General features: G+C 40.1%; 2 protein-coding genes across 2 annotated transcripts in view; one reads left to right on the plus strand and one right to left on the minus strand.

Moving 5' to 3' along the window:
- Positions 1–5,456: 5,456 nt before the first annotated feature.
- LOC306694675 (protein shisa-like-2A) lies at positions 5,457–9,974 on the minus strand (the record flags this gene model as incomplete). Its single annotated transcript, XM_079157613.1, has 3 exons — positions 5,457–5,644; positions 7,084–7,220; positions 9,793–9,974. 3 exons carry the CDS (start codon positions 9,972–9,974, stop codon positions 5,457–5,459), a joined length of 507 nt encoding a protein of 168 aa, XP_079013739.1.
- Positions 9,975–22,472: 12,498 nt separating this feature from the next.
- The window catches only part of slc1a7b (solute carrier family 1 member 7b), a gene marked incomplete at both ends in the record, with an annotated part of 36,502 nt that continues 33,660 nt past the window's right edge, over positions 22,473–25,314 (plus strand). Inside the window, one exon of the mRNA XM_079157607.1 lies at positions 22,473–22,607. Within this exon, the coding sequence (XP_079013733.1) occupies positions 22,473–22,607 (135 nt within the window). The remainder of the gene's footprint in view (positions 22,608–25,314) is intronic.

Here is a 25,314-nt window from a genome sequence, read left to right on the forward strand (position 1 = left end):
CGTTATACTGACGCTCTTATAATGTTAGCTCCATGTTTGCACCTTATTTTAGCAGCGGCTCACCCCGTCTGGGACTCTTCCATCCTGCACTGGGGGACAGTAGAGTCAACGTTAGCTAGCGGTTAGCTAAGCTATGGTATCATATACGATGCACTTCGAGGCCCTTCATATAATTATATATAAGTTACAATTTCACATCAATACGGTTAACGTAGCGCTTCATAAAACGGCTCATAGTGTTGCCAACTTCTAGCCGTTACATACTGCCTACTTTAGGCATGGCGACCGCTCAAGCGTCGCTTGTATCCATGGGACGGCGGTTATTTTCTTCTTCTTCATTATTATAAATGGCAGCTCAATTCCTCATCCGGGTATTAGCGCCGCCAACTGTTCATTACGAGACATTGTTTATACAACGTAGTGTAAAAATCAGTAAATAGGACCAATGTAGCAGCTATTTGAAGATAGGGATTACATTTTTCAGAGGTATAAGAAACAAGTGTATGTAGCTAAAGTCCTTGTTTATGTTGTGACTCAGGTTTTGAGGAAGAATTTGTATTTTTTGAGAGACGTTCTGACATTTTAATATGACACCATCTGTGTTTTCTCTCCCCTTATTGGTGGCTGTACTTTGCTATTCGCGAACTAAAGGACAATGTCTCTGCTGTTTGCTGTTCATTCCCAGAGCTTGAGTCATCAAGCAATTCCATCAACATGTTGTCATAAACCTGGCCTTGGTATTGTTCTTCCTTTTTTCAGTATAATGTTGCTTATACACCTCCCCATGTACATTGTCCACATTAGGCTACAAAGTATCAGCCTGAATGCAATCACATTGTGTTAGACTATTGCCTCTAAACTGACAAAGACAATGTTTACATGCTGATATTTAACACCTCAATGTTTACCATGTTCACTGTTCACGTGTTGAATCCATCCAATTGGTGTGATATTTCAGTCTGGACCAAAGTGGAAGACAGAGTGACATTGTGAATTATTACATATTGTGGGTATTTAACTGGGTGATGCCAATCATGACTGTATTTAAATGTGACTACTTTATACGACAACAGCATGAATAGACAAAAGATTCACTTTTTTTCCATTAAAACACAATTTAGACATTAATAATGGAAAATGGTACTTATAGTAAATATTATTAGCCGAATATATAAAATAGTGTGTGAAAAACCATGTTGATTTTGAATGGCAGTGAGGCAGCCTGTCGATACGTCACATTTTGTTTTTCCTGCCTGTAGATTTTGAGTTGCCCTTAGCGACGCTAATGCCATACAAACCTTTCATAATGGATGCAGGAACATTTGTATGCAGACAAGCAGAGTGCAAAAAGAGACACATTACATTATTTGACCCGACAATAGACCCCTTGGATAAATAAATGCAGTTATATTAGGCGTTGCCATGACTCCACAGTGAACTCATTATATTCCCATGAAGGATTACAACAAGCATTTTATGTGTTTTTTACATCCTAATAGTGGAAATGTTATTCAAGGGTCACGGCAACTCAACGGTTTTCTTGACTTACATCCTAAAACACCATGTGTTGCTTTCTAGCAGGATAATGGTACACATGGAGTTTCTCATGAAGCTGATCTGGGTTGAACTAACAGTGGCGAGTTAGAAATCATCGACACTGACGAGATTGTTGTCATTTCTCTCGCAAGTTTCTGGAATCAGCTTATGACTCCAAAATGGACTCCTAGAAATGAAGCATGGATTATTTATTTATATTTTAAGGGTATGGCCAGGTCAAACAGAGAGTCATCCTTTTTCCCTGTTGTATTTAAACCATTTTAGAAGTCTCACTGTAGGAGGTAAAATAATCCAGTAATTTAAAAGAAGGAAGATGGACACATGGACGGTTGTTTCCACCGATCGGAGACACAGTCGACCGGTGGTAACTTTGTTGGCGGGGTTAAGAATGGGGACGTAATCTTTCCACATAGCTTGCAAGCTACAGTCATGAGAAACCCTACAACAACAGAAAAGAAAATGTGACAAGAGTTGATGAGATCGACGCCGCAGTGCAAGTTCTCAAAAAAAGAAAAACGTCAACTGCTCCTAGCGACTGCAACTGAAGCTCTGTGGCAACTGAAAATGTTGGTGGGACGGATACATCTCGCACTCCTGATGAGGCAAAACAAAACAAAAAAAGATTATCAGGTTTACAGAGAATCCACATTAAAAGCCACACATGAGCTCCAGGACCGTTCAATCTGCACCAACTCTGACCCAGCTGTCTGTCTGTCTGTTAGCAGCACATCTCCTGAGGAAATGAGAGGACAGCAGTCCGCCATACTGTCTTCATCAGGCAGTAGACATTTACTGCTGAATCCTACTGTTTTATTTCACTCTCACCGCTCTCATATAGTACAGTACAACTAAGGAACAGTAGTTATTAACCACAAAGGCAGCTGTTTTCAGCAAAAGAATGCACTAAAATATCAGCAGCACACATCACAGAGTAAGCGACTGGCTGGTGGTGAACATAGTTGAGCATTTAGCAGCCAGATATTTCTGTAAGGAGGTGGTGGAGACCAAAAACAGAGCTAAAACAGAGTGAATATTGGACATACGGTGACCTAAAACACGACTCCAAATGAATGGCAATGTTGCTCCTGAATTGCTGGATTTTTCAACTTAGAAAGTGGCAATAAGTCAATGTTGTCCATAAGTTTTTTTTGTTTTTTTAACCAAGAGTTTGTGCATGGAACCTTTACTTGTACCTATTTTATAGTGTGAGTAAAGTAAAGTATACTTCTAAATACTTATTCCCCAGTGGTAGAACAGCTTGAAAACGAAATGATTTTCCAATTATTGTGCTCTGAGCAGAAATAGAACTTCATGGTCGTTCTTGCGCTTCATTGTCTGCCACACACACCAGAATAAATTGATGAAATTGTCGCTGGGACAAAGAATAACATTCATTACGCCAGTCATTTATCTACAAAATGTACTTATGACAGCGTTGAACCTTCTTTACATCTAAACAGATGTAAAGCACATCAATGAGCAGCTGCACACTGCGAAACAAAAAAATAGAATAAATAGGAAACACTGGACAACATCTCTAAGTATACGCTCACATATCTTTAATTTGAAATGTCTTCATCCCTTTTGGAACTGAGGTAACATGGGAACTTGAGCTTTTGATGCTTACTTATATGACGGGCTGAGGTGCAGAAAGATCAAAGTTAAGAACATCAAGGCAAAGAACAACACACAAGCAAGTGTGGTTCATAGCTTTAGTAATAGTTTTGGAAAAATACACATTAATCAGTGAGGCACTTCAGCTGCCCAATATCTTACAATGATAGTAACCATAACCGGCTGTGCTACTGAGGTCTTAAATGACCTCATGAATTTGTTAGTGAACAGAGATTGACACATTACACGACATGAGAATCTGCAGCTACGACATAAAGCTCTGGTTTCTCCTTCAGCACCATCAAAGCGAAACACGGACCGGTACAGGACGTGAGCATCAGGCTGACAGTTGGGTATGAGATGGTATCATGTCTACGACGTAGACACTCAACGAAGCACATGCGTGGTGAAAGCAAACTGTCTGTGGCATGCTGTATAACAGGCCGATCAAGAGAAGAGAGGAGGAAAACCTGAGCTTGAGCCCAGCTGAGACCTGCTGACCTGAGTCCTGTGAAGTTACTGCTGATAAAAGCGTAATATCTCCTGATTTTGCTGCTTTTAAATAACAAAATAACAAGGGGCTTTTATTGTGAAGAATTTACAGGAAAATGTGTTTATCACTGGATAACCAGAGCTTTGTCAGCGGCTATTCTTCAATAACAAAGTCTACCAGTACTGCAGGGAGGACCAGAAAACAGCAAAAATAACGTGGGACTTTTATTGTGAGGAGTTTAAATATGTGTATCCAATGTTTTACAGTCGGTACTTTGACCACGAAATACATATGAACACTAACCGATAAGGCAGCACGCATTGTTTCAAGTGCACTTATGCAGACACATTGAGTTCAGATCTGGCGTATCCGATCACAAAATTCACATTAAAAAGACAAGTGTAAGCACGGAAACAGAGGGGCAGTATGGGACCCTATTATGGGTCAAGCTCCAAACTAGAATTACCGCCTCATGCTTGTATTCCTCCGCCCATCAGTCATGTTGCAGTTTACATCAAAGTTATCCTTGATAACTTATAGTCAAAGTTAGAAATTCCCAAGAATGGGACGGACGTATGGTACCAGTGACCTTGACCCTATACCTCCAAAATCTAATCAATTCATCCTTGCGTCCAAGTGAACAGTCCTGGCATTCTTGAAATATCGCGTTTACAAGAATGGACCGACTATCGCCAGCATGGAGGCATAAAAAACACTGAAGGCCTGCAATTCCCATGATGCACTCCATAAGCATTTCCCTTCCTGCCTTGTAAACAACCAACTTTCAAACTCCATGTTTATTTGTCCCAGAACTTTGAAGCCTCCTGCCAACCATATCCCATTGGGGTTATTAAAGGTGTCATGACGAGTAATGTGAAAATCAACACCTCAAAACTTCCATCACAAAACGTCCGTTATCCACACTCCCCTAATTACTGACTCCAGGGGGTTAAACAACAAGAAACCACAAAGAAATCAAACACACGGCACAGTTTAAGCACACTCCCCTTAATTTATGCTTTTTGCCAAAATCCCTCCGTCTCTCAAGTTCAACAAAATCATGTCTGAGGCTAAAATGTTGTTTGGTTAATCATCCTTCAATGAGTGTTTTGAGTTCATTTCTTGGTGGATCTCAGTGATGAATTCTGCACGTAGTTTCCAGTTTTTAAGAAACATAAAATTCATGACCAACAGCTGCTAACAGCCTCTGGACTTTATGGACATTTCATCAATCCAAAGCCGATCTAAACCGTGCATCTCAAAGGATCAGTATTCAATTCTTGTGATTTCACCAGGGGTTCTCAGAGTTTTGATGACTGCATGCCAATTTTGGGAGCCGGCGTATGTCGGCCTCTTTCACCTAGCAGTCCCTCACCAGCTCTCCATCACCACTCTTGGCAATTTGGTGGGATACCACATAGCTTGCCTGTGTTACACCCTCGCTACTTTTCACAGGATTTCTGAAGACCGACACAGTCAATTCCTGTGACTTTCGTGAGATGCCACTGGTTGCCATGCAACAAGTAATTTTCTGCAAATTGTCATTCCTTACCTGACAGATGCTTGTTCGGGGGTGGGGCACTGTTTGACGCAGTGGCCGAGTAGTGTATTAAATGTAGGCTATGGAATGTGAATGTGTTGAAATGGACAGCAGGTGATTCAAATATAATGCATGGATTTCATGTCACGTTCGAGGGGGAGGGGGGGGGGGGCACACAAAATGTTTCTGAGGGGCGCCATTGAGCAATTTCTTTAGCAACTACACAATCAAAAAGTCAAATAGTCCGCCAGTCTATGCAGGACCCTCGACTTTGATAGATGTCACAGTGGCCATGAAACAACGTTGGAAAAGGCGGTCAGGCTCCGGGGGCTGGTTGTCACAGTCCAGCCTGCCCCTCAGGAAGTGTTTCTTGAGGCCTTGAGGACCGGCGGGGGCGCTGGAATGGCTCGGTCCTGGTCTTTGTGGACTCGATGTAGAGCCTAGAAGACAGAAAGTTCACTTAGAAACTTGCGTGTGAAGAGCCAGACCGACTATGCAAACCACCAGTAAGTAAACCCGTTAGTACTATCTTTGAATAATGTTTAGATTAGGTATGTTTCCATTGAATTGTCAGGCCAACTTTAAGCAAACCTCTTAAATATCGCAAAAAAATGCGAATACGGTACGTTTCCATCAACTGGGTTGGAGTGATTAAACTCGGCTACAGTGTAGTTTGGTTAGAGGTTGGTGTTATAGGCTATGCATGTCTGTAATCCGCCAGCAAACAGAGTAGAAAAGGTTGCGAACCGCAAACAAAACAGGTCGGCTTGGCCATCTGAACAAATACCGCCCATCTATGAGAGAAAAGCCAGTACTGACCATGTTTCATGCTGCCTGAAGACGAAGACGTTTCAATATTCCATTTATCGCATCAATTCTTTTTCGACTTAGGCAAAAACCACCTCAAGCGTGCATAAGAACAGTTTTCCGCTTCATCGAATCTTGCTGTTTCCATTTGGCTTTTCTAATGAGAAAATGAGCTTAAACAATATTTGAATGGAAACATTGCAAGTGTGTTTGTTTGCATGGCAGTCTAGTCCAAAAACATATTACAGCTGATTCATTCAACATAAATTGTGTTACTCTGATAACTCAAGGCATAGTTTACATGACCTGACTCATCGTGCCAATAACACTGATACAGTCGTGAGGTGTCCAGCAACAACAGCTGTGAAAGGAGAGTGAGAGATGTGAGTCAAGCCACACGGTCCTGAGGAGAGGTCTAATTAGACCACTTGAGAGAAAATACATGTGTGGGTGTACCAGGGGTGTGCGGCGCTTTTAAATGTGATTTATTAAAAGGTCAAATAGCCCAGATTCAGTGTAATTACTAGCATTTAAACAAGGCTGTGAAGCAACATGACAAATTACACTCTTATTATATTTAAAATCAAACTACAATTTCCATCTATTTTATCTGCAAAACTCAGCCTCTATATAGACTGGTTGTTTCCTAAAACGTATTCAGTTTGAACAGCTGAGACAAATCTTAAGGACAGTAGGTCCTTGGTGGACACCTGTGGCATCTATCACCTGTGTTCAGTCAGGAGTAGGAAGGATACGTTCTCAAAAAGTGACTCAACAGCAGCTGAAAATCTTGTGTTGTGCTTGAATCGACTGCTCATTCAATAGTTTTCTCATTATTGTCAAAATAAACAACAACAAAGAAGATGAATCATTAACCACGCGAAGAGTGTTGAATGTATGAGCAGTCAGTTTTAAGATACCAAAAATAACAAGCTTGCTAAATTCTGGTAGTTTATTCCTTTCAAAACTTCCGTGTCGGCCATTAATAAATGTCAGGCTACACGGTTCAGTGAAATTTATCGACGCGTTTGCAGAATTTCCCGCCACCGAGAGACGGAGCTGCAGTCGGTACCTGGTGCTCGGAGCGGCAGCCCATTGTCCAGACCTCTGGGTTTGGTGGTGATGAACAGATAGCAGAGGACACACAGAGTGACGATGAAGGCGAGAAGAACCACAGCTGCTACAGAGAGACCCACCAGAGCTCCGAAACTGTGAAACAGAGAACAAAGACACAGCAGGACTATTGTAAATTCATGGCTCTCAGCATGTTGTACAACAGAAAGGAAATAGGATACAGTCCGTGCATATCCATCACTTTATCCTTAGTCTTGATTGGCATATCCATTCTTGAGTTATGGTCACAGTGACCTTGACCACCAAATTCTAATCAGTTCATCTTTAAGTCCAAGTAGACTTTTCTAACAAATTTGAAGAAATTCCCTGAAAATATAATACAAGCATGAAGCATCTGTTCACATCAGTGACACATTAATTCATTTTAATCAATTTATAAACTCCTGGATATGTTTTTAAGCAAGAATTCTGTTTGTGTTCAAAACTTTCAGCACATTCAAAATAGTTACCACATATCTGTGTTCCCTGAAAAGTTATTATATATATATATATACATTATATATATTCATGTATTATTTTATCTCTAAGACAGGGGGACGCAGAGACAGTGACACAGAGCTACCGGTCGGAAGAAAAACGTCACACTGCAGTCTAAAAAAACAACATGGCGACGCCCGTAATCCAAGATGGCAACGGCAAAATCGCCAAACTCAAGATTCAAACGACAGTCCACAAACCAATGGGTGACGTGACGATGACTACGTCCACTTCCTGTATACAGATTGTACCTTCTAAACATTAGCACGTTAGCATCGTCATTGTACATATGTTAGCATGCTGACAATAGCATTTAGCTTAAAGCAATGCTAAATGTCAATGGGTAGCCTCACAGAGCTGCTGTGGGTGTAAACTTGTTGCTCTATAGTTGTCTTTTTTGTTTTGTGTCAAACTGAGAGATATTTTGTTTTATTATATGTGGGAATCAACTTTTTCTTTAAATGTACTGTATGATTCTACCTGTCTGGTAAAAAAGAAAAGAAAAGAAAGAAACGCAGTATTTTTAATGTGTTGGACCTGCAACATCTGCTCGTCCACCCTCCATTGCATGGGCGAAAAATAAATATCTATATTAATTTATTAAACTGTCTCAAATATCTTGTGAAACACAATGGAGTAAGATGCATGTATTTTAAATAAACAAAATATATAGAGTAGATCACTCTGTAAGGAACATTTCATGTAATTCTTGTAGCTCTGAAATGAAATTCAGAGAAAATAGCGTGTTGTCCTTTGCATGGTCCCAGTTAATGTGCATTTATTGTGGTGACACAAACCATACTGAATCACAGGTGGCAGAATGTGAGATTTTCTGAAAATCACAATGCTGCTCGAGTAAACCCTTCCATGCCTATTCTCTCATGCAGTGAGATGGTAGATGGACTGTACTTGTATCGCACTTTTCTATTCTTCCGACCACTCAAAGTGCTTGAACACTACATTCACACACATTCATACACTGAAGGCAAGGGCCATGGAGCCACAGTGTGATTTGGTTTAAACAAATCAATTCAAGTACTTAAACAGCATGGCTGCCTGAATACTTCAGCCAGTTGGAACATAATGGATCAAGCTGGAAGAAATACGGAAGAAGAGTGTAAAGATCAAAAAAGATATGTACTGTTTTTTGTTATATAGTGTGCTTCAAATGTGAGCAGCAGAAGGCTGGAGTGATGTGTTCTACACGCCAATTCTGTGCTCTGAGAGAGAAAAGCACCCAGTAAAAGATGTTCCTATACTCACACATAACGACAAATAATGATGCAGAGCCAAGTAATTTCCCTCGCCCATAACTCCAACGGAGATGAGTTAGTACCGTGCTACATTGCGTTGTGATGAAATTACAATTAATTATATCGATTTGTAGAATCAAATATGAATGAACCCTCTGATTTTTTACATTACTATACCTCACCATGTGAGTTTGGACTTAGCCTTTCGATATAATGACTTAAAGGCTCAGTTCGCACTAAATTACTTCACTTACCTGTAGCGCTCTCTAGCACCTCAGATAGTTTGGATTTTATGCAGCTTTTGCAAAATCCATTGAATCTCCCCAACACAATACAATGGAGGTGAAATGTTGTTTGCAGTGCACTGAGAAATGATATCCTCACACCTTGTTTCAGTGGAACATACTGAAAAAAAAAAGTCAACATTGGAAAAGTTGGATCACTGCATCCCTAGATCGTTGTCATTTACTGAATGAGAGGCAATGATAGGTAACTTATAGATGTGGTCCTCAAAGGTGTGTTTCAGATATGCATTAATGAGCATCAATTAGTGTTGTCGTTTTTTCATCAAACGTATTCCTAATTAGTCTATAGTCTCTTTTGACAGCCAAATAGCCTAACTGGAGACAAGCAGCAAAATGCCAGTAACAGGTTGGCTTCATTACGTTCTTAGTAACCCACACATGCACGTTTTAAACCCTTAAAAACCCACATTTCTAGAATTCTTGAACACAATTAATGATTCTGTGCAGAATTACAGTTTGCCTTCACTGACACGATGCCTGGTGCACTTAATTAAAATATGTAAAGCATATGAGAAGTTAACGGGTACATTCAACCTCCACTACACATTCTGACACGGGGAACAAAAAAGACTCAATGAGGCACCTTTTTGGTCTGCGTTTATCACCCCTTACCTTAACCACCACATGTATCCATATTCGTAAGGGAAAAAGCTGTTTGGGTCATCGCAGCAGTACTTCAAGTCATTGAACCCGCAGCAGAAAAGTGCCGTGGTGTCACTGTCCGCTTTCGGACACGTGAAGCCCTCCACGAACACGTTTTCCTTGCCGTAGTAACTTTCGCAGTCCGAGCTCATATCAGCCATAGTAGCGCACGTGGACAACCGGGTGCGCTGTGGCGGAACCTTAAAACGCGAGCTCAAGCCTGCACATCTCCCTGTCTCCATCTCCAAGTCTGATCCGCGTGGAGCTGCAGGCTCCAGAAAGGGTGGAGGTGCAGACCGTCTCTCTCTCTCTCCCTCTCTCTGACTCCTGCATGCTAACATTAGTAATATGTTAATAGAGCATAAAGGCCTACAATAAATGTTTAGTGATAAAGTAAGAAGTCAATGAGTGTTACCGAAAGAAAGCCATAGACCAGGGGTTCCAAACCTTTTGCAACTTAAGTCCCAATTTGGATTGTTGAAAACAAATCATAGGACCACCTTCCCAAATAATTAAGAAACACCATAATAAATATCAGTCATATAAGAACATGAAGCTACACATCTGCACGCATCAATTAGCATCAGTTAAGAATAATCATGCATACTTCACTTGTCTGCGTCCTCGGTAACATCATGCATGGATGCAAAAATAATTTGTGGTTAATGAAACCACAAAAAATAGCCAGCATTCATAATGAATGAATTGCACTTCTGGTTAGATGCTAAAACTGCATTTCGTTGTCGTAGTACTCTGTGCAATGACAATAAAGTTGAATCTGAATCTGAATGACATAGTAAATGTAGTAATGATTAAAAGATTGAGCATTGATTAAGAGAGCAGTGATCGTTTTTGATACATTAGGCCCCCTTTATTGTAGTGAGCAGTGCTTCTTATGAGCACTTACCACTCGTACCTCATTGTGGTTGATTAATTATAGGGCAAAGATTTTTTTGTACTAAGTATGAAACCAACCTAACAGTAATTTACAAAGAATCAGGCAAATGGCAGACAAATAACACCTTGATGGCACGGACAAAAACAAACGGCAGGGTGGAAAAACAAAACAAATATATAACGTTTTTAAATATTATTAATGCCGTCAAACTGCAACTTATTTTGACTTGTTTTAAACCATTTATTAAACAAGGTGCAATTAATTTTCATCCTTGAATTTAGGTGACATTTCTGAAAGTAACTATAGCCAGCTAACATAACGTTAGCCTGTTTCACTTGGGTGTATTTTGTCAGATTATTTGAATTGGCTGGCTAATAATAAGCAAAAGGCTAACGCTAGCCTTAACAGACTATCTGCAAAAACATCTGAATCGTGCGATGACAATGTTTAATGTTTAAATAAACCAAAAAATGTGTTTGCTAATTTCCCATCAAATGGCAATAACAAGTGTGTTCCAGACGTGTGCATCACCTTTTAGTGTCCCCATTCAAACAGCAGCCCGTTTCTGCATTTGGTTGTGTTTTCTGTGTTTTCTGTATTTGCAGTGTTTGAGCTCTCAAGGCCACTGGCAGCATCCACATTCAGGCATTCCGTCTTTTCTGACAAGTCTTTTATAACAGAATACATCTGTGAGGGTGGTACAGAACAATGTGAGGGTCTGGATAGGAGCCTCATTAAATCCTGTCTTGAGTCTGTTCGGGAAGCTTTACCTTTGCAGTTTACTCTACAGTCATCTGATATGAGGTTTGGCGCCAACATTGCGTTGTGAAATCTTCAGGTATGACTTGAAGATACATGCCTTTTTCATCACTCTATTATAGACATTGACAAACATTAGCATTTTAACATCAAATTTGCATCCAAGAGAGCAACGGTGGCCTTCAGGTTACATTAAAAACGCGAAAGGCGTGTTTGGTTTGTCCGCTCTGGGCTACTGTAGAAACATGGCAGTGCAACATGGCACACTCAATTAGCTTAGCGTAGTCTGGGAGAGCGTTATCACTGCTTCTAGCTGCCATTTCACACTTTAACTCCAGGTGTCATGTTGGTAGGCAAATATGACACTTATATCACATCGTGGTGGATGACTGCCAATTTACCTCTAAACAGCAATTGGTATTGGTTTCCAGCAACTAAAAACTGAAATTGTCCAAACAAGCTATACGTTTTCTACTCCCCTGCAGCATGTATCATCGTTTGTGAATGGGTAAACCGTCTATATAGCATACGTAAATGAATTATTTACCATTGGATAAAGCTATTAGTTACTCCTTTATAAAGGGTGTCAGTCTGTCACTGCTTTTGATAAGTAGTATATATCATTATTTCATTTACCATATTATTAGCTTCTCTGCACTGGCTCCCACTAAAATCAAGAATATCATTTAAAATCCTTCTCCTCACCTACAAAGCCTTAATTGGTCCGACACCATCATATCTGAAGGAGCCCATTAACGCTCATTACTGACAGTGCTTCTTCCCCGGAGTCTTTGTGCTTTCTCGCCTCGCAGGTTTCCATGGATCGTGGTTATATCTGGGCCATGGTCTTGCCTCCTGTTGTGCCCGACACCCACTGCTACTTTCGTTATTATCAGTAGTCGCATTGCTTGCTATTGCCGATACCATTACTGCTTTTGTAATCATTGTTATTCTACTATATCCACTCCTGTTATTATTAGTTTACATTTTTTCATTCATTCATCATTATTATGCTTACTACTCTCATTATATGAATAATTTCTGTCAGTATTGAATGTGTTGCAATTCTGTTATGTTCTGTACACATGACATCTATTGGAGTTTTTCCTGTTCCGATGTGAGGGTCCCGGAACAGAGGATGTTGCATGTGTACAGATTGTAAACCCCTCTGAAGCAAATTTGTGATTTGTGACTTTGGGCTGTACAAAATAAATTGAATTGAATTGAATTTTTGAATTTTGAAGCACATACATTTGGTAGTCAAAAGCCCGGGTACCGTGCATCTTGCATCTTGCGTTTTTTAGAGGAACATGATAAAGACGGTTCCTGTTACCCGGGAGGATATGGTATTTACACAAATCAAACAAATTACAGGCGACTCAGAGCCCACTGATGCGCTCAAAGTTTGATTTTGCTGTGTGCATGCCTTCCATATTGGATGGACTCACTGAACCTTCCCTAGTGAGTAACAATGGTCATTGAGGTAACGCACCTTTCATTCCAGAGGGAAACTGTTCCATCAAGCTAACTGCAATGACCTGGGAAGAAAAGGGATAAAAACATATGTCCATTTCCAAGTAAATCCTTCAGCCATTAAGACTAAGATGAAAATGAGCTTTGACTTTTAAACATTTTTTTAAAACTCCCTTCACATATATTAAATGAAATATCAGTTCAGAAGTTTTGTTTTATACAAAGAGTGTTCAGAACCCAGGATAAGGTGTTTATATGCCACAGTATCCTGGTTTCAATCGGATTGTTGCACGTAGCAGGTTTTTCATGAAACAATAATAGGGCCTGACCCTTGGTTTCTGAAACCGTGTCCCAAAACTTTGGTTTACATACAACTAAACTGCACTCGCAATTACGTTTCGAGGAAAACGTATTTTCTTCTGGACCAAACGGTTAAAGTTTTAAACCATAACAAACACATGGTTAACAACCGGACACAAACAATTCATTTAAGTATCAGGTATAAGTCCTGTGGTGAAACGGGCGATCTACATACGTTTACCGTTGCTATACTTAAAGCAATTACTCAAGGTTTCATTGAAATGATCAATTGATTTTAAAAAGTAAAAATATGATTACATGTGAAATTGCTGAAGAAATTCCAGCCAGAGAGAACACATCAACGTTTCCCGTTTTCCTAACAGCAAAATAAACAACTTCTGTGAAGAACTCGTCTGGAACTGCAAGTATACAAAAGAAATGGATTCTTTAATTAAAAGAAAAAGTAATTTTCCCACACATTAATTCACTGGGGACTTCAACCTAAAAATGTAAATACATTTTTAAGCGATGATACTTCTGTATTTTTATTCAAGTAATTCTTCGAATCCAGGACTTTTACTTGTTAAAGTCCATTTTACACAATATTATTCGTATTTTTGCTGAAAAAATACTTAATGTCACAAATGATTTTGCCTGCAGAAACCTTAGTATTGGACCACTGGAGGGATGATGATGATGTGTTGTGGAATTTCAGCAGTAACACTGATCAGCCTGATGGGGGCATCAAACCTAAAGGGCAAATGTCCTACATCACTGGTCTGGCTCTGACACCATCAGAGGGGATGGAGGGATGATGATGCTGCTGGTTGTGCTGTTTTGACCTTTAGTCCGTGCTGCTGTTGTCACTGTAGTCACTGTAACTCGCATTGAGGGGTTCGAAGTGGATGTCTTGCATTCTGGTCATTTAGAAAAAATGAAATATTGACATGTTTCAATCTGGCCTTATTGCATTCACCATTAACCCTCTGAATGCCAAGCGGTTTCAGGGTGTTTTTCACTCCCATCACATTGTTCTCTCTGTAGCCTTGATTTCACTGCAATATATATAAGTCCTATAAGTCCTGCACTTCTATGGAAACAGCACAACCATGGCTTGAAGTAGAGTTAACTCAAAAATATCTTTTATGCAGTGTAATACAGTTACCATGCCAAGTTGAATTTCTTTGATAATTTATTTTACAGAAATTGACAAACAATGGAATCTTTGTTCTATAACCAATCCCAGTCCAGCGAGGGGTGCATTTACCCAGTCAGCCGTCAGTAGGTGTTTGTGTTGTTCTGATTGAAGCAGAGGCCTGTCAATCATTTTTTTGTGCAGCTTACTTGAAATGACATCTGTCCCAAGCAGATGCTTCATGAGCCTTTGCAGAGCACAATGAGAGCCTGGCTTTGTGCGGAAAAACAAAACAACCTGGTTGAGTCCAGATTGCATCAAAACTGGTTCAGTCTCTCATATAAAACAATTAAATATATATACACATACATGTACATTCAAACACTCTTACTAAGCTTGTTTGCAAGACATTTAGTCAATGAAAGCATAAAGTGCATCTTTGGAGGGATGGGAAAAAAGAACTTGTCAATCGTCAGTCAGATTATTCTAAAATGTATTTTTATACGATCATATTGTTTACAATGTTGCAATGTCAGCTGACTGTAATCTTTTTTAAATAGGCTTGCCTGCCAGCGTCAGTTCTTTATATCTGCAGAGAGAAGCAGGCCGCCAGAGGATCACGCTCGGACTGATTGCCCGCTGCTCCGAGGTAAAGGGCAAGCTAAGGTTGCTGAACCGCAACCTCAATACCACTCCCACCCTGATGACATCAGGGTCCCCACGCTGTCATCGCCAGTGCATTACATAATCCCATAGCACACGATCTTGGCAACGGTAAATACATGTGATGAAGCCATTCTAACAACTGGATCATATATACATGTATATATATATATGTCCTTGCTCTAGGTCTAATTGGTGCATTTTGCTGAATTGGAGGCGTGTGAGCAACTGCATTTGGGTTTTTAATGAATGAATGCATGTCAGCTTCTGGGAGGTTGTCTAATCCGGTGTAATCCCTGCCTGATGAAACCAGATAGAGTGGAAATATTGGCAAAAGAGAGGGATTACTGACCATAGAGTCTGGCAAAACATGTGATCGCAGCACAAGCACATACTTTACTCACACATATGCAGCTCTCCCCTAGCGCACAGGCAACACGCCACAGCACAGGCCTCCATTCATGATTCTTCCACATGTAACACAAGTGAATGTGAGGAGGGTGCAAAGAGCATGTGTGTTATTAGGAGGGCGTGAGCGTTAGAGTCCTTAATGGGAGCAACGCACTGCTGAAGAAGGACGAAACATTCGATTGACAAACGGAATCTGTGTGACACACATGGTCTCGTCCTGAGGACAGACTGTGAAGGACAAAGCGACCTGAATCACTCGGGCTTTGGGCTAGCGAAAGATTAAAACTCCTCTCTGGGTGAAATAAATAAATAAAATAAAATCTGTGCAGCCAACAGAACGGTCCAGCGCTGGACATGTGCAAACACGCAGCGAGACTGCGTCACTTGTGAGCTCTATAGCAGTTGATAAAGAGGAACATGCAACATAAGTCTCAAATCTCAATAATATACCTAACAGCTAAAGCTGCCTAACACCTGCCCAACACCAAGAACTAAGATACATCTTTCATGGTCTCCAGAATGGAGATTTGGTTGTTGCCGCAGCTCAAAGAAAAACAATTGTCCAGATACATAGAGAAAGTAAAAGAAAGAAATGATACGAGGTATATACAAAAGTAAAGTAAGAATAAAAAGAGCATATAGAAACAAAACAACAAGGTAAACTGACAGTAGTGATTTAATATAAAGCAGCAGTCAGCAAAACGTCAGTTTACACCGGACTGATATGATTAAGTAATGACACTTAGCATTTGTCTATATTAATATAATATGAATATAATATAGAATATGGTGCAATAATCAGTACCATATTAACATAAGATAGTGTAATACAGTAATCATGATATAGTATGGGATATGAGATATACCATTAGGTAAAAGGTATAATATCCAACATTCACCTACAAATGTAATATAAAGCTCCCATACTTTATCCGTTCTGCTCTGGAACAAACCAAACTCCTATTGTTATTCAGGGTTTTTGGCAGGCTGCATGAAAAAAAACATGACTGACTAGTTCTAGCATGTAAACAGAACGTAACCCGTTAGCTTGCCAGCAACAGCAGTTCTTTCTTTTTCACTCACATGTCTCACGCAACAGATGCGCTCTCATTTAAACCAATCCAGCTGTCTGCAGTTCACCGTGTAAAGCTTTGTGTTGACTGTTAAATGCTTCCTCTGAACAGAATGTCAGTCCTGCTGTGTGTTTAGCTCTGTTAGCTGCATTAGGCCTGTTAGCTTTAACCCTTTCACAATGAGTTTTCAGTTCATGAAAGTTAATTGTGACCTTTTTGGTCGCCTTAAAAGGTCTTATTCTGCACTTGGTTGTACTTAGCTCCACCCTCTCGTGTTTTTAATTGCAAGAAAACTAAACAAGATGGCGATTGGCTAAAATGCTGAACTTGAGGTTTCAAAACGGCAGTCCACAAACTAATGAGTGATGTCACAGTGACTACATTAACTTCTTATAGCCTGTATAGTCTGTGTGCAGGACTCTGCTGCCCACGGCTGCTAACAAATAGTCATATTGTCAGCACTCGGTTCAGGAAATTATAATTTGCTAAGCGATAGTGGTACAACCATAGATACATATGCCTGGCAGAGATAATGAGGGTTGGAAAACCCCTCTTTGTATTTAATCAAAGACCAACAACACAGTACCTTGCCACAGACCAGAAGTGCAGGACAGCTGTGACAACAAAGGAGAGAAAATGTAATGTATCTCATGTGACAAGCCTGGATTCCAGTAAACTGACATTTACTGTGCATATGTATGACATAAGTCCAGTCAAATGCATTGCTGCTAATCCCCTGGCTATTCTCAAAAAGGCATTCATACATACATTACAGAATGAAACCCATCTGACGTGTAAAGCCCTCATGCACGCCACTTCCCTACCACGCAGCAGAGGAAGGTGATCCTTTAAATACGGACAGTCATTGGACGGCATGAGTTATCCTCATTAGACACAGCTGCAGGACTTTCTGGATAAACAGTCGCACAATTTGAAGGTGGTACAAATGGTAAATACTGGGCATTGCGAATAGATTACAACCTCAATATGTCACGTCACTGATTGGATGGAGATCACACTGGGCATGTCTTCTACCTCCCCCCCTCTCTCTCTCTCTCTCTCTCTCTCTGACATATGCTTTGCTGAAATAAAGTAACAAAATTGACTGAATTATTGGCCTACACTTCAAAACAATTCAAAACAGTGCTGAGTGGCTGTGTCCAATTTCCCTCCAATTATCAAATCACATACAGGGAGTAGACTAAGTGGGGGCCGCAGAGATTAAGAGATTTACTTATTTTGTTGAAGTACTTTGAAATTATTTTGTCCACCCATTTTCAAGTTGAAATGCAAGTCTAGTTTCCTTTTTGGATCCTCTTTTATGTCTTATTATAATTATGTTTAACCACTTTTGTTTTGGCATTAGGATAATTTGTTCATGACTGGTAGGTGACCTTCAGTGCCAGCTGGCTTAAGGTGCGTTCACACCAAAAGCGTTTCACGCGTCGCGAATCACGCCAAACGCGCCAAACGCAACGCCGGCATCGCCGGGGACTATTTGTGTTCATTCGCGTCCATCGCGTCCAACGCGCTGGACGCGCCAAAAAGGGGGCGTGGCTTATCGGCCTGAAAGCTGTTCAACTGTCCGCCATCAACCGTAGAAAAATAGCCTCTATTTCTGCTCAGTACGTGTTGTGGAAGTCCCAGATATCACGGGGAACTAAACGCCGTCATGTCTGGTTCATAACATAGTCCGGAGGAGCTCCGTGGATTTCATCGAGCTCACTGTGTCTAGCGAGCCACACGTCGGCTGTTTACTACAGCTGTATGAACACACTATAAACTGACTTGGCTGTGATTTAACGGCAATAAACCGACAAAAAGGGACTCCGAAATAACTACGTAATGATGCCGATTTGTACTTGTTTTATCAATGAAGCTCGGATCGATCGGTGCTAGGCTATGCTAACATTACGATAACGTCATATAGACGTAAATACGGCAGCGTCTATTCATTGTTTGTACCATATGGTTTACACACAAACATGTCTACACATAGTTTGGTCCGGTCTCTACTGATATGAGGTATCGTAGAGCTCTGGGTGAACATAGCGGCTACAGCATTTATTTTCTGATTTAGCAACGGCAGGACTTCACTGATGACGGAGAGAGCAACTCAACGCTGATTGGCTATCGCGCTGGAGCGTCACGCGATTTTTTCGCAGAAGTTCAAATATTTCAACTTCAGCGTTTGGGGCGTTTCGGCGTTTTGACGCGTCAAACGCGCCGCGTTAATGGATTTGAAATTTTCATAAAAATGCGATGAATGTGGCATGATAACTGGCCTTTTATCTGGTCCGTCCAACATACATTAGAAGCTATGATCCTTTACATGTTTAGGACATTTTTGCAAGCTCCGTGTGCACAGCCTTTACAACACACATTCCTATCATTTCAGCCAGAGCACCTTCATTGGGGATAAGAACAATACACATGGTTGAAATAAAAGAAGAATCTATAATTTACCAAAAGGCTCGCCTGTATCATAAATTGAATTCCCTGAATTCAAATGGTCTCTCTCAATATGCAATTCTTGCAGGGTGGATATATTTTGACAGCAACAGGAGGATCGGTTGTCAGAATCATCTGACAGAAAATTCACATCTATCTAAATAGTCGAGAGTTTAACCACAACAATTGTGCATTTTCATGAGAAAAGCAGGAATTTGTAAAGCAGCCAGCTCCGCTACAACATATACCAACCAGTGCTTGAATGCCTGAATGAATGACCAAGGAACTGGCGGCCATCTTGTTTTTTATACCTCTCATGACCTTTAGAGGTCATCCACATCTGAAAATAAAGCTTATACAATAGTTTAGACTAACTATGTTAGGAATGTCATGCTTTTCTCATTAAATGCTCAATTGTTATTATATGTGAGTTAATCCGCTGTACTAGGAGGAAAATAAATGAATGGTGTTGAGAAAATAAAAAGTAAAGGACTAAAAACGCTGCTCTAACCTGTTGTTTCGCAATTTCATGTTGGCAGATTTCAAAAGCACTGCAAGGCTTTGTAAAGTCAACTTACTTGTATAACTTTCTAGAAAACTGTAGTCTATTATAGGCTAAATGCCAAATAGTGCACAGGAAATATTAGTTAATAGTTAATTTATCATAAAAATAATACTATATATGGGGCTGGGACAAAGCTCATTCAAAACGTGCCCATGTTTTTATATGAAGAGATGTAAAAGTAGAATACAAGCAATTAATAATAGTTGTACTTCCACTATGAATGAGTTTGAAACTGCTCAAATAATTTTGAGGGAGCAAAAAGTTAATTAACCTTATTAAAATGTTTTTTCTATTTTTCATACCAAATTCTGAATATGCCGGGAGGTCGGAAGAAAGACAAGAAAAGGTCAAATGGCCTCTGTGTACCACAGCAGCTCATTAACTGATCAATATTGAGAAAGGTTATTTATTTTCTGTCAAATCGTTGCAGATGACTGGACAGTCCCTCGATAGCAACACCAATGCTTTGCACATTTACAATCTGAGAGGGCTATTCACAGACTTCATGGAGGCCGAGTTGCAATTTCTGTCAGCCTGCCATTGTCACCTCACTCCATATGCGGTTCCAACTTTCCAACACTTTCCCACCCCAATGAGCGTGCAACCTAATAGAACGTATTATAGGTGACGCTAATGCCACAGTGAACACACCGTCTGTAACGTAACGGCCTGCTAACTCATCACCAATATGGTTCTTGGTGGTGACATGAGAGCAGACACACACCAGGTAATCATTTATGTGATGGTGTGGAGTGTTATTATTGTCAAACTCATCTAGTGCAGTAGCACAGAAACATAATGACAAAATTAGGGACATTGTGCTAAGATGGGCAGTTAAACTATGATGGTACTAAAGGCCAAACAAAACATCCAGTTGGTGTAGGTAAGGCAAAAACATTGCTCACCATTACCCACTTCGGTAAGGGTAACTGTTCTTTAAGTGGTCTTGAACCCTGGCTCCAAGGTTGTTTAAATACTTTGTTTTCGCATCTGCGTTTAACCTTTAGCAACAAAAGAGGAATGATTTAGTTAAAATATATTATGTTGTGTGAACAATAGACAGGCCCCCATGTAGGTAGGAGCCTCAGAGACCAATGGCAAGTTTTGTCCTAGCAGAAATGTTCACTTGTTCCATAGCCACCGTGCTCTGACATTTTGTCATTGTGTTCGGAATTTAAATAATGAATAAAGAAATGAGCCAAGAATGAAATCAGCCCTTTAGATTTTCATCCAATTCCTGTGAAAGCAGACAAGGCCAAAGTCAATGCATATATTTGTGTTACATTTACATTAACAGCACGTTTTTCTGTGAAGATACCTGGAAGGTTGTGCTAGGTACAAATTGTCAATGTTATACCTCAAATGTATATTCAAAGTACAAAAACTTACATGAGGAAAACTTTTTTGACACTGAAGATGATCTGCAGATGAGATCGGATGATGGTTGACAATCAGAAAGGAGAAAAATATTGCGATAAGGTTTTTTCCTGATTTCGAACACAGTAAACTCCATGTTAGATATCAGATTTCAAATAGTGAATGAATGAGTTTTGGGGCTTATGGGGTACATTTAAATTAATAAATGATAAATTAAATGATTATTATAAAAATATTTAAACTGTATTTTCATTGAGGAGAGGTTAAGCAGCCAAATAACAGCTGTCATCCTCAGGATTAGAGTACATGAACTGGAGCAAAGTGTCTTGCTTTGGGCAATACTGGATAAGAGCCCAATGAGGACCAATCGGTGCTGCCTCTCTTCACATCGTCTATTGATCTGGCGTCTGAGGTAACAGCCTTTGTATAGATTGATATGATAATTTTATAATAATGATGATTACAATAGTAATGAGGATAATTGTTATTCTTGTTGTAGCTGAGATAATGATTGTAATAATATTCCTAATTATGTAATTGAATGATTAGGGCGTTCATGTTTTTTTGTACTAAACACTTTTTATTCCGGAGTTTGTTTCTTTGTTTCTCTGCTTTCAGTTCATTCCTCATGGGGACAGTTATTTGTAGTTATTTTTATTATTTTATATGGTCTGAGAAAATCAACCCGAACGATGTCATCAGGCGTCACAAACTGGGGAAGGGAAGTTAAATAGATGCTGTTCGTGACTTTTCCAGCGAGTGAAGGTCCAAAGAAGACATGCTAACGAGTTGCATTATGGGAAATGTAATGGAAAAAGGCAGAATATCTAAATTTTGACTTTTGTTAATCTGTCTCATAAAAACATGTTAAATTAAATTAGAATGTCTAATTTATTATGCAACAGCTGAAGAGGATCAAAATACACACACAATGACAACGTCACCTCTTAAGTCAACCTGTACTACATATAGTAATGATTTTTAAATCTAGTCATATGCCAAATGGCTGTATAATGCACCTCAATGAGGAACAAAGTGCTTTGCTGATTTATCCATCAACAACATTAACTGTGTACTGTGTTTTTAGACATTGTTCTGTGGTCACTGAGCGAAATGACTCCGCTCTGCTAACCTTTGTCAAATTGTTCATGGATCTTTAATCCAGCCTCAGACCTGTTTATTACAGCAGCACACTAACAGGATTGGTGATGTTAACCCCCGGGGACATGGTCGCCAGCTGTTCCACCCCCCTGGCGGCGGGTCAGCTCACACAGGGCCGCTGATGGGTGGAGCAGGGTGGGAGGGGATGCCTGGAAAGTGAGAGTGGATCTTCTTAGCTCAGTGCAGATCGCCGCAGCGAGAGGACGAGAGGGATGTTGAGGCCGGAGGTTCTTTAAAACATCACAGAGGATTGGATATTTCACAAGGCAGAGTTTTTCTTCATCTTTTTTTTTTGCCCGCGTTTTCATCATTGCACCCGGATTTTAGGCTTTGGGTTGGGAACATTTATGGGTTGCCAATAGGACGCAGGACAGCTGACTCACGATGGCTTTGGACGCAGTGTGGCTGAGGGTGAAGAACGTCTGCAAGCAGAATGGGCTCCTCATCATGTCGGTGCTGGCTGTGGTCATTGGGTGTCTTTTGGGATTCTTCCTGAGGACGCGGCGCCTCACGGAGCAGGTCGGTGTGTCTCCTCCCCTTGACCCAGTGTGACGTCATGCAGGCAGAAGATGGCCTCTAATACCTGCGGGGCTTTACACTTATAGTGCTTCACCTCATTTATTCTCCTGCTTTAATGCATTCTCCCCCACAATTTCACACTGATACTTGGCCCCATAGCAGTGCTGACCTCTGTGCTTTGTAGTCATTATCTGCATGTTAACACCCTTTAATAGATTTTCCAAAAGCATATAATTGTCTATTATAGTTCTGCAGTGGTGAAAGGTGTATTTACTCAAGTACTGTCGAACTAATTTTGAGGTACTTGTACTTTACTTGAGTTTTTCCATTTTATGCTACTTCTGCTCTATTGAATTTCAGAGGAAAACACTCATGAGATTGAGATTTTACATAAAAGGTGTAAACTTGTTAAAATTTAGACCAACTCATGCCCTGTGTGAGAGTTGCTGGCCGTTCCACTAGAGACATTATCCCTCTAAACTTCTCCCATGGTTTCATTTAAATAATGGTTTGAGCCCCAAATTCTTGAATACTTGACAAAAAAAGAAAGATTAGAGAAAAGTGAAAAAAGCAAAGAAAACAACCCTAACTTGTTTCTCTTCCTTCATTTATCATGTCACATAAATCTGAGGGGGCTCCAACTCTGTAGGTTGTAGCGAAGACTCAGTACATAGCGCCCCGCTCTACCAGGTGAGCTACGGGGAGCCCCGGTGTGGCATGATTATAGTTGGGGATTTATTTCCCGTTTGTACAGACTATTTTTTTAACTACAATGAAAATAAACCAAATTAAATCCAGCAAGTTTGTTGAGTGGGGGAGGAGTAATTCATACTCTGTAATTCTACCTCACAGATGATGTTATCAGTTCAGTCAAGTCTTGGGGACATCATAGCTGAGATAAATCAAATGATCAATGTGAAAATGTGGTTGAAATGTGAAAATGATTTTGATGTCAACCAAACAGATAATATTTCGCATATTAATGGCTTCATTTAATAGATATGAGACGGATTCAGGATAATTAAAGCAATATATTTCAAAAATTAATCAACCTAATTAGAATGCTGATGAAACAACGCTTCTATGTAATCTACACATCTGATGAACTCTGACTGTACAACCAAATTTGGACTGTTACTTGTCATGATGTTTTTTTGTTTTTTTAAGTGATGTGTTGGTGCTTTATTTAAACAAAGGATGTGAGTATTTCTTAATTAGTATTTCTATTATTGATAGGGGTTTCCTTTCAGGAAGTCCATTCATTTCCATCCATGTCACTGCGTTGTGAAAATCTCATTTTACACTTATAATTTAGGTAATACATCGATGAACATCACTCTGGCTTCTATTTTCAAAAGATACCATTTTGTTATTGTTACATTGTAACACAGTGCAGACTTCCTTCATCAATCTACTCGTACAAGCAACAACAGCACACCTGCAGCAATAATACAAGCAGACGTGATGTTCACTGTGATTAATTACTTAGCCTCTATTGTCTGCTAATTAACTTTCATACCACAGTGATCTGTATTTATTAACAGAACTGCCTGGAGGCTTAGAAAAACACATTTAAAAAGTCTAGTATTAGACGGATGATAACCAGTTATCCCAAAGTTACGCTATGCAGCCAAATATTGTTTAGACCCTCACGATGACTTGGGGCAGCGGTGGCTAGTTTGCGTCCATGGCACTGCCGAAAAAACCATTGAGCAAGGCGGCAACCTCCCCCCGCCCCCCAACTGTCATCCTGTGAGGCAGCCCACTCGCTCTGACATCTCTCCATAAAGATCCTGGTTGTCTCTGTGTGTGTGAATATGAATTACAAAAGAGCCGGATCAATAAAGTATACTTTCTTTCAAACGTCATTTCAATTCTACAGAGAGAAAAATGAAGGGGAGAAACTCTGGGAAAATCAGAGTTGCCAACACTAATAATTTGCACCTTTTGCACATTAAAGGCTTCACAAAAGTGTCTGTATATCCTTAAACTGTCAATCCTTCATTTACTGTGATTAGAGTGTTGTGAATTTTTTAATTTTGGAAGGTTTATAAGCGTAAAATGAGAAACTTCTAACGTGTAAATATTCAGTCGGCAAATCGTTTAAACTCACATTAATTGGTGAGCAGTGTTACCAGTTTCCGTCTGAACTAAATAAAAAATATACAAGCTGAAAAATGCTCCAGTTGGCGGTACATGCATTGAAGTATGGTGTGTGAAAACATCTATGCACAAAAACCAGGCTACAAACAAACCCACTGTAAATACACGGAGGTTAATACGTGTCACAGCCTCGGCACATTGCTCTAAATACAGCCAAGCAGCTTTATGGAGGGGCTCCATAAACAAAATGCAGCCTTTTCTTTTCCCATCACCCCTCTGACTAAAGCTCTGTCATATTCTCCTAAAAATAGGCCTAAAAATAGCCCGTGGCTCTCACAATAGGGGATTACAATTCAATCATGTTAAATGCTTTCTCTAATTGTATATCAAGTGAGAGTGCCTGTCTGTGTGATGACAAAGTACACAGGAGGCACAGACCTTTATGTTTTCAGACAATTTATCAAGGCCTGATCCCTCTGTGTTTGAGAGTGGAGAGCATAGAGGGTATAGTGTGTGTGTGTGTGTGTGTGTGTGTGTGTGTGTGTGTGTGTGTGTGTGTGTGTGTGTGTGTGTGTGTGTGTGTGTGTGTCTGGCAGACAGAAGG

This window comes from Pholis gunnellus (genome assembly GCF_910591455.1).
Source record: "Pholis gunnellus genome assembly, chromosome: 4".
NCBI classification, from domain to species: domain Eukaryota; kingdom Metazoa; phylum Chordata; class Actinopteri; order Perciformes; family Pholidae; genus Pholis; species Pholis gunnellus.